Source organism: Aquarana catesbeiana, linkage group LG01 (genome assembly GCF_042186555.1).
Source record: "Aquarana catesbeiana isolate 2022-GZ linkage group LG01, ASM4218655v1, whole genome shotgun sequence".
NCBI classification, from domain to species: Eukaryota; Metazoa; Chordata; class Amphibia; order Anura; family Ranidae; genus Aquarana; species Aquarana catesbeiana.
The window spans coordinates 386197712-386211120 of NC_133324.1; the positions used below are offsets into that span (position 1 = coordinate 386197712).

General features: G+C 42.9%; 1 protein-coding gene across 3 annotated transcripts in view; it reads right to left on the reverse strand.

The window, feature by feature from the left end:
- The window catches only part of PCSK5 (proprotein convertase subtilisin/kexin type 5), a 635867-nt gene that overhangs the window by 177978 nt on the left and 444480 nt on the right, over positions 1–13409 (reverse strand). For all 3 annotated transcript variants that reach the window (XM_073634106.1, XM_073634125.1, XM_073634116.1), the window contains exons 18-19: positions 5552–5655; positions 1840–1969 (exon numbers count right to left, since the gene is read on the reverse strand). In XM_073634106.1, the coding sequence (XP_073490207.1) occupies positions 1840–1969; positions 5552–5655 (234 nt within the window). The remainder of the gene's footprint in view (positions 1–1839; positions 1970–5551; positions 5656–13409) is intronic.

Consider the following 13409-nt stretch of genomic DNA (forward strand, 5'->3'; position numbering starts at 1 on the left):
TCGTCTTTTTTCCTTTCTCTTTTTCTTATAAGAACAATATATCAAAATTTCTCTGGTGTATTCATATCATGCCAGGTTAACTACAGATGGACTAGTTTGCTGGATCCCATGATCATGGTCCATGCTTTATTCTTGAATTTCTCCTGTTTTTTTTTCTTTATAGTGACACTTCTCACAGTTATTATACTGTACTGTTATTATGTACAAGTCATGCTATTGGCGATAGCCATTGAGCAGACTAAAGTTTCATTATGCTATTGTAGTGTCTTACTTATGTGTTTTGACTGTTGTTATAATAAATACATTTTCAACCCTAAAACTACAGTACATGCCTATCCAAGGCTAGACAGGTTGACAATGCTGTCTGGGATTTTACTGCAGAATGAATAGTGTTAACAACTTATTAAAGAAAGTGGAAAAATAGAAACTGATGTGTTAATACTAGTTTCAAACTAAAAAAAAAACTTAGTTCCACTTTAATCAACCTATAATTCTCCATGTGTTTTATAGCACCATTTTATAATGCATGGGCACATTTCTAATATTTTAAATAGGGAGCAGAACAAGAATGCCACTAAACCACCTTCCAAACTCCACACATCTATATAAAGACAACATTCAAAAGCGAGAGTTATGCCAGCCAAAATATGGTGAAGTTTGATGGCAGTATCAGTATGAACAGTATGGAACCATAGCACAAATAACTAGTATTACCGCACTGAACTTTACTTGGTAGGTAACACTTGAGTTAATTATTACACCCAATGCACAAAGAAACTGAAAATCTGTTAAATTATCACATAGTATGCAACAAAACAAGACTGTAAAATAAAGTAATTTAGTGGGCCTTACCGAAATACTGATAGACAGGATAGCTAAGACAACTTTTGAAATGTTTCTTGAACTACACCAAAAATTAATTTTGGTTACAGAATTACTATCTACTGCACTGATATAAAGGTCCACCAGTGTGACCATTTTGGGCAGATGGGGGTGACAACCTCAAATCAATTATATATTCAGGCAGCCTTGGCCTACTGCTCTGTGGGTGATACAATTTACTGGACAGCCTAGAAAACCTTGTTTAATCACCATTGTACCCCTGCACATAGGCTGTTACGGTCCCTCTATTCACTGTTTGAGTCAAGTGAACAGGTCTATGCCGTGTGGCCTTTTTTTCCCCTGGAAGTAGTTGGATGGCACAGATAAACACACACTGGAGCTTGTTTGGTCAAAGCAAGTTTGGTCAAAGATTTGCTACCCTCTATGGTCTGCTTTATCTAAACATTTTTCAGTTGTCAAATGCATCAGATAAATGAACGAAATACTGATATTTATTCCATATTACTTGATATTACTACAGCTTCCTCCCTATTAGACTGGTCACTACTGCTAAATACAGGATGCCTTTCTTCCCACACCATAGTCAATACAAATGCTTACTATTCTGTCCCCTCTGCTGTCTAGTTAAGATATTAAAAAGTGAATTCCCCATTTTTTTCGTCAGAGGGCTAATGTGAAGGAGTGAGACGACAGTTTTATCAATTAATGACTTAAGGATCAGGATCTTTATTTTCAGCCATGTCACTGTAATTTTCAAATTAAAATGGATTCAGTTGGATAAAACTGTCACTTTTTTTAAAATCAGAAACCTTGTCCTGGAGTGGGAACTTTGTGAACTGAGCCTTATGTATTTAAAATTTTGTTAATTAAGGCACTGCATATATTTAAATCTGTCTTTACCTAATATCAGAAAAGTCTGTCAGATTTTTCGAAAACAGGTAAAGACACATAAACCGTAGCCATTTATTCTTATCATCATATACCATAATAACTTACCGTTTACAAGTTTTAAAACCATTAGCCTTGGGTAGAGCAAAATAATATTCAGAACTACATGATGTAACACAGCGTCCATCTTCAAGTGCCATTTCTTTTGCACAGTTTATACAGTTGTCTATTCCTGGTCCTACATAAAATAGGTCAATAAAGGTAAAAATGGTGAACTTTGTTAATGGATGAGTATAAATATCTAACATTATTTCCACATACAGAAAATGTAATAATTGTGAAAGTTTAAAATCTATTTATTTAGCTGTGTGCTACATTCAGCACTCTGCATGCACAGTATAGTCTAGCTGGCATATAGGTCTGTACTGAATGCTCTCAAGATCACATTTGCTCACAACTGAGTAGCAGAATGACGAGATCACCCATATTGCACTTCTCAGCCCCAACACAATCACTAGGCTGCTTTTTATCATAAAATGTACAGTTTTCCTTCTTACCGCCACACTGCCACTTAATGTTGTGGCTTTTCAGGAACAGTTATGGACTAAGATTTAGGCCAAACCCAGTCCAGCTTGAACCCACAGTAAAGCTGTCATGTGATAGCACTTCACTGGCCCAACCAGCTGAGGACAACGAATTCCCACCCACAGCAGCACTTAGTGAAAGGGCAGGGATGCTGGTGATATAATTGACCCCATATAGCCACATTGATTTATTTGGACAATGTAATTGACCAAACATTGCCATGTAGCCATATTAGGTGTATGATGTCACCAACATCCCTGTTCCTTTGTTATATGCGGCTGTGGGACAGGGAATTCCTCAGGAACAGCTGATTTGGGCATAGCAATGCATGAACTCTGTAATGAGAGGACTGTGATGTGATGAGGGATTTTGTGATGGGGAACTTTGACGTAAGGAGGGGACTCTATGATTAAGGACTCTAATATGATGAGAGTACAAATTCTGGATGAGCACAGGTATACCTTGTCTCTAATATGATGAGGAGACACTAATTGGAAGGATGGATTTCTTATACGATAGGTAGGACACTATCATGAAGGGGGATCTCTGATGTGATGGGGGACTTCTGATATGAAAGGGGGTTTCTGATATTAAATAAATTCACCAAGGAGGTTCTGTGCATTGCCCCAGTCTCTAATTTCTCATTGATGATAAGTAACATTTACGTTTTTTACTGGAGACTGGGATGCCCCAGGATTTTGCACACTTTTCATTGTTAAAAGATTTTTTTACATTTTTTTTTAATAGACAAAATCATAGCTCAATGGCTCAGGAGCTCTGGGTGTAGTCTTATTGCATTAAATCAGAATTTGTATAAGCTTGTAAGGGCAAATTAAATGTCATGAGCAGAAATGTATAATAATGTAACATAATATCCTGAGACACAATGGGTGAGATGCGGTCATTAGAATAGTGACATTAAAACACACCACTGTGCTCAAGTACTAGTTCAAAGATATATGCCGAAAAATAGTTGCCAGAGGGTTCATTTAGACCCCTTTCACACCGAGGGCATTTTGCAGGCGCTATAGCGTTAAAAATAGCGCCTGCAATCCGCCCTCAAACAGCTGCAGCATTGTCTCCAGTGTGAAAGCCCGAGGGCTTTCACACCGGAGCGCTGCGATGGCAGGACGGGAAAAAAAGTCCTGCCAGCAGCTTCTTTGGAGCGGTGAAGGAGCGGTGTGTTTACCGCTCCTCCACCGCTGCTCCCCATTGAAATCAACGGAGGCAGCGCTGGGTTACCGCCGGCAAAACGCCGCTATTGCGGCGCATTGCGAATGGTTTTAACCCTTTCTCGGCCGCTAGCGGGGGTAAAAGCGCCCCGCTAGCGGCCGAAATGCGCTGCTAATCCGACGGTAAAACGCCGCTAAAAAATAGCGGCGTTTTACTGCCGACGCTATGGGCGGCCGGTGTGAAAGGGCTCTTAGAATGACAAAGGGTCAAGGATTAAAGGCTCTACATACCTAGCTTTTAGTGGCGTGAGCTGTAAGCATGAGGCTGAATCTAGTGGAGCAATTAGAATGGGGAGAGAAGACCAGAAGAGAAGAAAAGAAAAAAAAGGCTAAGGAGGAATGACAAGCAAAAAAAAAAGCGGGGTTGAAAGGGAGGAAAAGGGGGGGGGGGAAGGGAAGTTCCTCAGAGGTTGCCATTTTAGTTATGAAAGGTTTAGAGATAGAAAAGAAAAATCTAATTCCTTCATCAATTTAGGCCAACTTGTAATCTGATACATATTTTGGGTAAAAAACCCAATAAGCGTATATATTGATTGGTTTGCCCAAAAGCTACAGCGTCTACAAAATAGGGGATAGATTTATGGCATTTTAATTTTTATTTATGTTTTACTAGTAATGGCATGAGCTGCGATTTTTAGCGGTACTGCAACATTGCGGCAGACAGATCGGACACCTAACCGACATTTTTTACAAACCAGTGACATTATTACAGCGATCAGTGCTACAGATATGCACTGGCATTGTACTAATGGCACTGGCAGGGAAGGGGTTAACATCAGGGGCGATCAAGGGGTTAACTGTGTTCCCTGGGTGTGTTTACTAACTTTTTGTATGGGGGATGGGCTGCCTGGGACAACACACAGATCCGTCTTCCTGCATAGCAGAAAGACAGGATCCCTGTGTCATCCCCTGACAGAACGGAGATCTGCCCTGTTCTGTCTCTGTGGGGAATGATCTTGGGTGACCAGCAGACATTGAGCCAGCCGGACGCGCTGATTGTCACCCTGGCACAAGCCCACAGAAAGCCGTGTACGAGCCCGATGCACACCTACAGCGATTTGTGCAACCGAGCCAACCTGCTTCAATATAACTGCGGCGGCTGGTCTGCAAGCGGCTAAAACAATATACTGAGCTGGCCAGAACCAGCTCTTGAGGCACTATCATTGCAATGCGCATCTTCTCCTCCTCTAAGCTGCCTAAATGACCCCTGTTTAGGGTCATAATATCTGAAAAAATGTTACATTGACCGCATTGGGTAAGGCAACAGCATAGCCTCCCAGGTTGATATTAGTTTTTCAAGGGTTTGTACAATGATAACATCATGGGAGATTAAAACAATATTATTTTGAAGAAAATATATAAATATCTTTCATGAATACATAACTGGCCTAAATGTTGGTATTTCAATATTTGCTTGAAATACTTTTTTTTTATTAAAACATAACATTTAGCAGAAATCAAAAAATTATCAAAAAATGAGGAACCAAAAAAATACCTGTTTTGGGGGCAAAAGAGCTTTATCTACTGATCTTACTGGCTATAAGTAATAAGCTGTGGATGTCCCTTTATTGACTGAATCATAATGCTTTTTTTTTTTTTTTTTTTTTAAGGCAAAACAGTTCACATCAATATTTCTGGTGTTTTCTGGGCTGCTTTATTTTCAAGGAAAATGGAATTCCCATTATTACCCTAGACTCCTCTGTGGAAGAAAACAACAATGTTTACCTTCCACAAAACCTTTTTAGTAAGAGCAGCATCCCTTTCTCATGATTGTAATAGTGTTACAGTGACAACTAAAACAGCTTCTCATAGAAACTCACTGCATATTAAGTTTTCCCAGCAGTCTTTTGCGGGTAGTGTCCCAAATGAAAAAATACAAATTCCTATTTTGTGTTCAGGCAAAAGTAGGACTAAGGAACCCTTGAGAGAATATCAGCTAGGGGGTTCACAAATAAGCAGGGCATTGCTGGTTTTCCTGGAGATTCTCTATAAATGTATAATACCTGTGCATGTGGCACATGATCTGTGACAGGGCTCACATTCCTTCTTGACGGCACTGTAATATTTCTCATCCTCGCAGGTGACAGCACATTTGGATCCCTGTAAACTAAAGAAAAGAAAGTATCTGGATCAACTACTAAGAAACTAAGTTAAGCATGCATTCAAAGATTTTTTTCTTCTACTTTACACCTCACCAGATAACACAAATCCAACCTTTTTCCAACTTCTTCCAACGATTTTTGTTTTTTTCAAAATTTTTTATTGGTCTCTTTTTTGAAAATTGTAAACTCTATTGATTTATATAATGTAACTAGTGTAGATCATATGAGTAATTTTGAGCTTAGAATATTAAATCCAGAAACAGAAAGGCATATTCAGGAGGAGGTCAGCAAGAACAGCCTTTTATTTCTCTCAATACAGGTTTCTTAAAGGCTGGATTCACACAATGCAATTTTATCTGACATGCAATTCCGCTAAAAGCAACAGAAACACACAAATTAGTGTGTTTATGTGCAATACAACACTTTTTTTTCATGTATTCCTACTGGGAAAACACATGTGCAGAAAAACAGAGAGTTGTAAATGCAGCCCTAATAAAATAATAGTGTAATTTTGGAATATCTTACTGAAGTTTGTTTTTCTTCCCTGGCCCACCTTTCCACGGTGTGTGTTGTCTTTTGGTTCCACCCTAGCCTTACATCAAAGAAACCATGGTCCACATTCTCCACTGATAAGCATGTGGAAGAGCTGCATTCATGCTGGATAATTATCCTTAAGGCCTCATGTACACTGGACGTTTTTACAGCTGCTGTTTTTGGCTTCAGACATTTTTTCTGCAGCCAGTAAGCTCCCCAAAATGTTATCCTATTTGTTCATGCACACATAGGCTTTTATCAGCGTTTTAAGGAAGGGGTGTTTTCTGGCTGGAAAAACCCCCCAGAAATAGTGGGATTTAGCCCAGGTTCACACTGAGCTGCGGGAATAAAGCCGTGTGAGTTTAGCTGAAGTCACTGTGGAATGAAATATCTGGGTTTCCATTGACTTCTATGGGGAAACTTGCTTTGATATACGAGTGCTTTGGATTACAGGCATTCTTCTGGAACGAATTATCCAAGGTACCACTATATATATATATGTTAGAAGGCCAGTGTGCTGGCCTGAATTTATGGGAGGAGCCCGGAGGGTATTTAAGCTGACCACTTCCCCTTCCTCTTTGTCAGTTTCAGTGAACAATACTACATGTCACTGTGCTGGCTCTTCCCAGCTTACTTTGTGTTCATAAGTCTGTGCGTTCGATTACAAGTGGGTTGCGGCGTCTTCGTCGGCGGTTCTCGCTTGCTGTTGCAGGTAGGGTTCAAACCTTTTTTTTTTCATATGCAATGTTACCATTGGATATGTTTCCTATACCTGCAAACTTAGATTTGCAGGCTTGCTCTGCCTTGCTTGTCATCCTATCCACAAACATACGATTTGTTCGTAGATCCAAGCCTCTGAGCCATTGTTGGTTGTTCTCTGATATCACTCAATACAGGCTTCATTTTCTCATAGGATTCACTGTCTATGGGGTTGCCGTCTCATCCATTTGGAGATCAGCATGTATTATTTGCATGGGTTCTGTGTCTGATTGAGGTGGTAATTAGACCCACATGGGGCCTTGTCTGCACTTTGATTAGCCTGGGGGGCTGGGCGGTTGGAATGTGTTCGGTTTTAGAAGTAAGGTGTGGTATACACGCTGCAACCGATTTGTATTGGATTCACTTCATACATCTTACAACCGATTTGTATCAGTGCCATCTCTTTACAGCCGATTCATATTGCATACCTGCTACAATCCGATTCCAACCTAGTCGCATCGGCAGCACAACGGTTCGCATCAGATGCATCCCGCTCACTGATTCTTATTAGTCCCTGTTGTACCCCACAAATGGTTCGTTGTTTATGTAATTTTCTACTGACTGTTTCGTATTGCTTTCATGTCATACGAATCACAGTCGGATTCAAGCCTAGTCGCCTCGGCGGCACAATGGTTTGCATCGGTCTTATCCTGCACACCAATTTGTAGTGGTTCTTACCATACCCTACGATTCATTATTTATTTTTTGTCCGATTCACATCACCTCAGCAGCTACATGCATCACAGTCCACTCCGAACCTAGTCGCACAAGCGGCACAACGGTTCGCGTCACGAGTATCCCACACACCAATAGGTAACAGTCCCTATAACAAATCGACGATTCGTTACGTATGCCACTTCGCAGTTCCTTCCTACATATACAATTTCTGCTATCCTTTTCTTTTTCGCCTATCAGTAGGTGACCTTTCTTGCAATCGCTGCAAGCTATGCATCTCATCATAACTCCTTGCAATCGCTGCAAGAACACGCATCTCAGCATATACCCATTTGCAATCGCTGCAACATGCATCTCAGTATAAACTCCTTGCAATCGCTGCAAGAACACGCATCTCAACATTTACCCATTTGCAATCGCTGCAACATGCATCTCAGTATAAACTCCTTGCAATCGCTGCAAGAACACGCATCTCAACATTTACCCATTTGCAATCGCTGCAACATGCATCTCAGTATAAACTCCTTGCAATCGCTGCAAGAACACGCATCTCAACATTTACCCATTTGCAATCACTGCAACATGCATCTCAGTATAAACTCCTTGCAATCGTTGCAAGAACACGCATCTCAACATTTACCCATTTGCAATCACTGCAACATGCATCTCAGTATAAACTCCTTGAAATCGCTGCAAGAACACGCATCTCAACATTTACCCATTTGCTATTGCTGCAAAAACATGCATCTCAGTATAATCTCCTTGCACTCATTGCAAGATCACGCATCTCAACATTTACCCATTTTTGCAATTGCTGCAACATGCATCTCAGTATAAACTCCTTGCAATCGCTGCAAGACACGCATCTCATCATAACTCCTTGCAATCGCTGCAAAAAACACGCATCTCGGCATATACCCATTTTGCAATCTCTGTAAAATTATGCATCTCAGTACAAACTCCTTGCAATTGCTACAAATACACGCATCTTACCATTTACCTGTATACAATCACTGCAAAACATGCATCTCAGTATAAACTCGTTGCAATTGCTGCAAATACACGCATCTTAGTGTTTACCCACTTGCAATCGCTGCAAAACATGCATCTCAGCATTTACCCATTTTTTGCAATCACTGCAAAACACGCATCTAAGTATAAACTCCTTGCAATCGCTGCAAAAACACGCATCTCAGCATTTACCCATTTTTGTAATCACTGCAAAACACGCATCTCAGTATATACTCCTTGCAATCGCTGCAAAAACACGCATCTCAGCATATACCCATTTGCAATCGCTGCAAACATGCATCTCAACATATACTCCTTGCAATCCCTGCAAGCACACTCAGTGGTGCTCATACAGCCCACTTCATTTTTTAGTGGCACTTAATCGGTCACTCGTCTCCAGTGGCATTCATACGAGCCACTCATTGTTTTCGTCTATCTTTTCTCCCTCAGGTCAGTCGAGTTCAGGTTCCATCCTGTACCAGGTTGGACGTTATTTCCCAGGTAAAAAAAAAAAAAAAAAAAAAAACAAAAAAAAAACGCTGTTTGCATCTTCACCAGGGCCAGTCGCATACAAGGGGGACACATAAAAGAAAAAAAAAAGTAAAGAAATCTTGTTGCACTCATGTCACCCCTACTGCAGGTGTTCCCGGTCGACCGAGTTTCGATCATAACCAGGACCTCGCTACTAGAGCGTCAGTCAGGGCCTAGTTCATGGGCTTTTCTATCGCATCATTCTGCAGCACCCTTTCACTATACCGTTACTTCACATACATCATTGGACGTGATCTCCAGGCGTTAGTTCTGTCACATATGTCTATACATGACACTCTGTTTTCGAAGGGCGACCCTTCACCTCGCAGACAAGGTCGCTTAACAGTAGACTTGCTGGCAGTGCAAGTGTTAGCAGGCCGAGCACACGTCACCCCCTACAGACCGCAACATTCCTACGTAGGCCGTACCAGACTTCTACTTCTCGCCCCAGTACGCCCTGGGGTTCTGGTCTTCAGGTTTGTGCTTGCCACAGACAGGCACCCGAGCTATCGGTTATCTGGCCAGTCACCTCCTGGCCCACCTCAGTCGCCACGCACTCTTCTGAGTTTTCTAAATTTCCACTCAACATAAGTTCTGCACAACAGAACTCTGTCAGCTCCTGTCTATGCCTATCATTCCTTTTTCTGTACTTCTTCCTTTTTCCTCCTCTCTGAGTTTTCTCTTTACCACTCCGCTCTCTATCCTATGGCTATGACTCCTCTTAAATATGAGCACCCAGCCCCCTTTTTTGTCTTCTGGCAGCGAGGACTTCACACCCGCCCCTCTGTTACCCCCCCCAAACGGCTCAGAGCGTGGCTGCCTGCAGTCCCTCAGGGGACGGAACATCCCCAAACTCATAGCTGAGTCGCAGGGATATTCCCTTTCCTGCTAACGACCAGGAAGGCAAAGCTTTTCAGGCTCCTCTTCCCGCCTCCAGCTGCAGCTGGGCCCAACAGGCATCCCTACAATCCATGCACTCTTTGGTCTCCCCCTTAGCCGCAACAGTTCGGACGTCCAGACCAGAGTCACACCTTTGAAAGTTCGCCCATCCATGGCCCTCCCGGACCTGGTCATGGTCCCGATGACAGCTTCTCCTTCTGCAGGTACACCAGGCTCTGCACCTATCATCCTTCCCATTCATCTTGTCCCGACCAGCATCAGGGAGGATATATTGGAGGGCAAAGACGTCAATTGGCATCCCTGCTCATCTCAGTCCATGACTTGGCTGACAACAAATCATACGCCTGGGGGGGATGTCTCAGTGGTTGTCAAGTCGAGAGACCCCAGCCTCAGTCGTAAGCTGTCAGCCACTGAGTTCACCCTGGCCTTCGGGATGTTCAGAGATGTACTTTGTTCAGCCACCCTCAGTAGTAGGGAGGAGCGGGACTTATACCTTCATGCAATGACAGATCTTGCTTACAAATATGGAGGTTTTGCCGTCTACGACCATCTGTCGTTTTTCAGCCAAAGCAGCAGCGAGACTTGCCCAGTTCCAGATAAGCTCTGACTGGAGCCTCACAGACACGGAACTCTTTTGTCGCCACTTCGCCCACAAAGCTGACGGTTTTGCCCAATCCCTCACTTAAACCTAGACGATTTTCTGCTTATCGAACACCTAGACATACCCCCCCCCCCCCCCCGGTAGATCTAGACAAGCTAAGAGAGGTCTTCAACAATCTCGATGAACACATAGTGGAAGGCCCAACACATTTCATAAGTTTCTCAGGCATCGTCCTGGATACGCACGCCATGCAGCCTAGCCTGCCTTCTGACAAATTAGCTTGTGTTAGGTTGGTCATTCAGGAGTTTACCCAGTCACAGGAAAGTACTAAAAGACAGCTGCAGTCCTTGATAGGGATGCTCAATTTCGCTATGAGAACAATTCCTCAGGGGCGGTCGTTCATCTCAAGGCTCTTAGTCTTTCTTGCCCGAGTGCAGGACCCGACCAAGTCCTCAGACTAGACCCAGCAGCAATAGCAGACTTGGCTATGTGGGACGAGTTCCTCTTCAACTTCAACGACATATCAATGTTTTTCCCTCAGTATCAGCTCAGTCGCGCCAGGTAGTCACAGATGCTGCAGCCTCCATTGGCTTTGCTGCAATTTTTGGCCATCACTGGTTTTCCAGACCTTGGCCCCCGGAAATCTGCCTGATTCCTGGCTTCCCTCGATCTTCGTCATTGTTCGAGCTGTACCCCATCGTGGCAGCAGCCCAAGTCTGGGGCCACACGTGGACAGATCAGACAGAGCTCTTCACCACAGACAACCAGGTTACAGCTGACATCATTAATAAGGGTAGATCCAAGTCGCTCCCCGTCATGTCCTTCCTGCGCAGTCTGCTGCAATTGTCACTACATCACCAAATTTAACAGTTACTGTAAGCATATCCCTGGCAAGTGCAATACCGCAGCCGATGCACTGTCCCGCTCCAATTTTGTCTTTCTTCCAGGAGGAACCTGGAGCCGACCCATCATCCACTCCTATCCCACCTTGGTCTCAACTAACAATGGATTGATGCCACACATTGCCAATGCAACCCGGCTCATCTACCACTCACTGTCTAGCAACACACTAAAGGCTTATCCTACGGCCTGGAACACCTACCGTAGGTTCCTTGCCACTTGTCCCGGAACCACAGTAGATGACGTCACTCATGTCCTAGCCTTTATATCTTATTGCCACACACAGCTGGCTCTCCCTCATACCCCTATCAGGCTGTACCTGGCCGGTATCCAAGCCACTATGTCCTTTTATCTTTCGGAAAACGCAACAAACCGGACCCGGAGTGGATATAAACTTCTTTCGAACCAGCAACGCCTGGTGCCCAACAACGATCTTTTGACCGTCTGCTCTTTCACCCAGCCAGCCAGTCTCCAGCCCGTTACTGCCTTTTCAGGTCAACCCCCTGAGTGGAAATCAGTTTATTAAACATGTTTGGGTCCTACTGGTCAACTTAGACCTAGACCCTGGGCGGTATTCTGGATATTCCTTTGGATCGGCGCAGCCTCAGCCACATCTCAGCATGGAGTACCAGACCATGTGACCAAGAAGCTAGGCAGGTGAAAGTCTGCCTGCTTTACCAGATATATATATGTTCCCTCAAGATGGCCCTTTCTCCAAGCTCACTCAATGAGGTTAGAGGCAATAAAGATACTTCCCTACCTGGTTATTTTTGGCTCCTTTTCTTGCCATACCTACCAGACGACCAAAAGCCACACCTCAGGTCTATTTATGTTGTGAGTCTTGTCGCGTGTTTATGTGATCCACATTTGTCTCGGTCTTAGGGCCACGACCATAAGTTAGAAGGCCAGTGTGCTGGCCTGAATTTATGGGAGGAGCCCGGAGGGTATTTAAGCTGACCACTTCCCCTTCCTCTTTGTCAGTTTCAGTGAACGATACCCTCCCTCCCATTCCCCTTTTTACAGCACCTCTCAGCAAATTCTCCTCCACAATCATCCATTACTTATCTTGGGTATGGCCCCTTTTCTTGCCATACCTACCAGACGACCAAAAGCCACACCTCAGGTCTATTTATGTTGTGAGTCTTGTCGCGTGTTTATGTGATCCACATTTGTCTCGGTCTTAGGGCCACGACCATAAATATATATATATATATATATATATATATATATATATATATATATATATATATATATTTCTTATGTACAATTTGTAACAAATTTGGGAAGTTTTTTATGTATGCATTTGTTTGGTTGTTTTTTATGTGTTTTTTATGATTTTTTATGATATTTTATGTTATTAGCATATATAACATGTGGTGTCCCCTATGTCTTTTTGTATAGCATTCTATGCGCCGTGACACGTCCGACAAACATAATATACTTATTCTTTATGCGATTTCGTAACTGCCTTTTACACACTGCCAGAATGAAAATTGTATTTCCAGCTGGCAGCCACAGCTATATACAGAGTGAAAATAACAGTCATAATTATTAGCTACTAAATAACTTAAGTAGCCTTATCAAACATGGCTGTTGACGGATTGTACTGCCATTTCACTATACAAAAGTGACCGCATAATAGCACTAAGCAAGAACATGGTCTACAACAAAATGGACGCTAATTTTATTGTATTGGGTTGCCAGGCTACCACACAGTATATATTCCAGGAAGTGTAGCGCTCAATGACGTCTTGATGATGAAACGCATAGGGTGGAGCCACAGCGTCATTGCATCACTTCCTGTTTGGTCCGTGGAATGCATGGGAATCACGGACTTCCCGTTTTCTT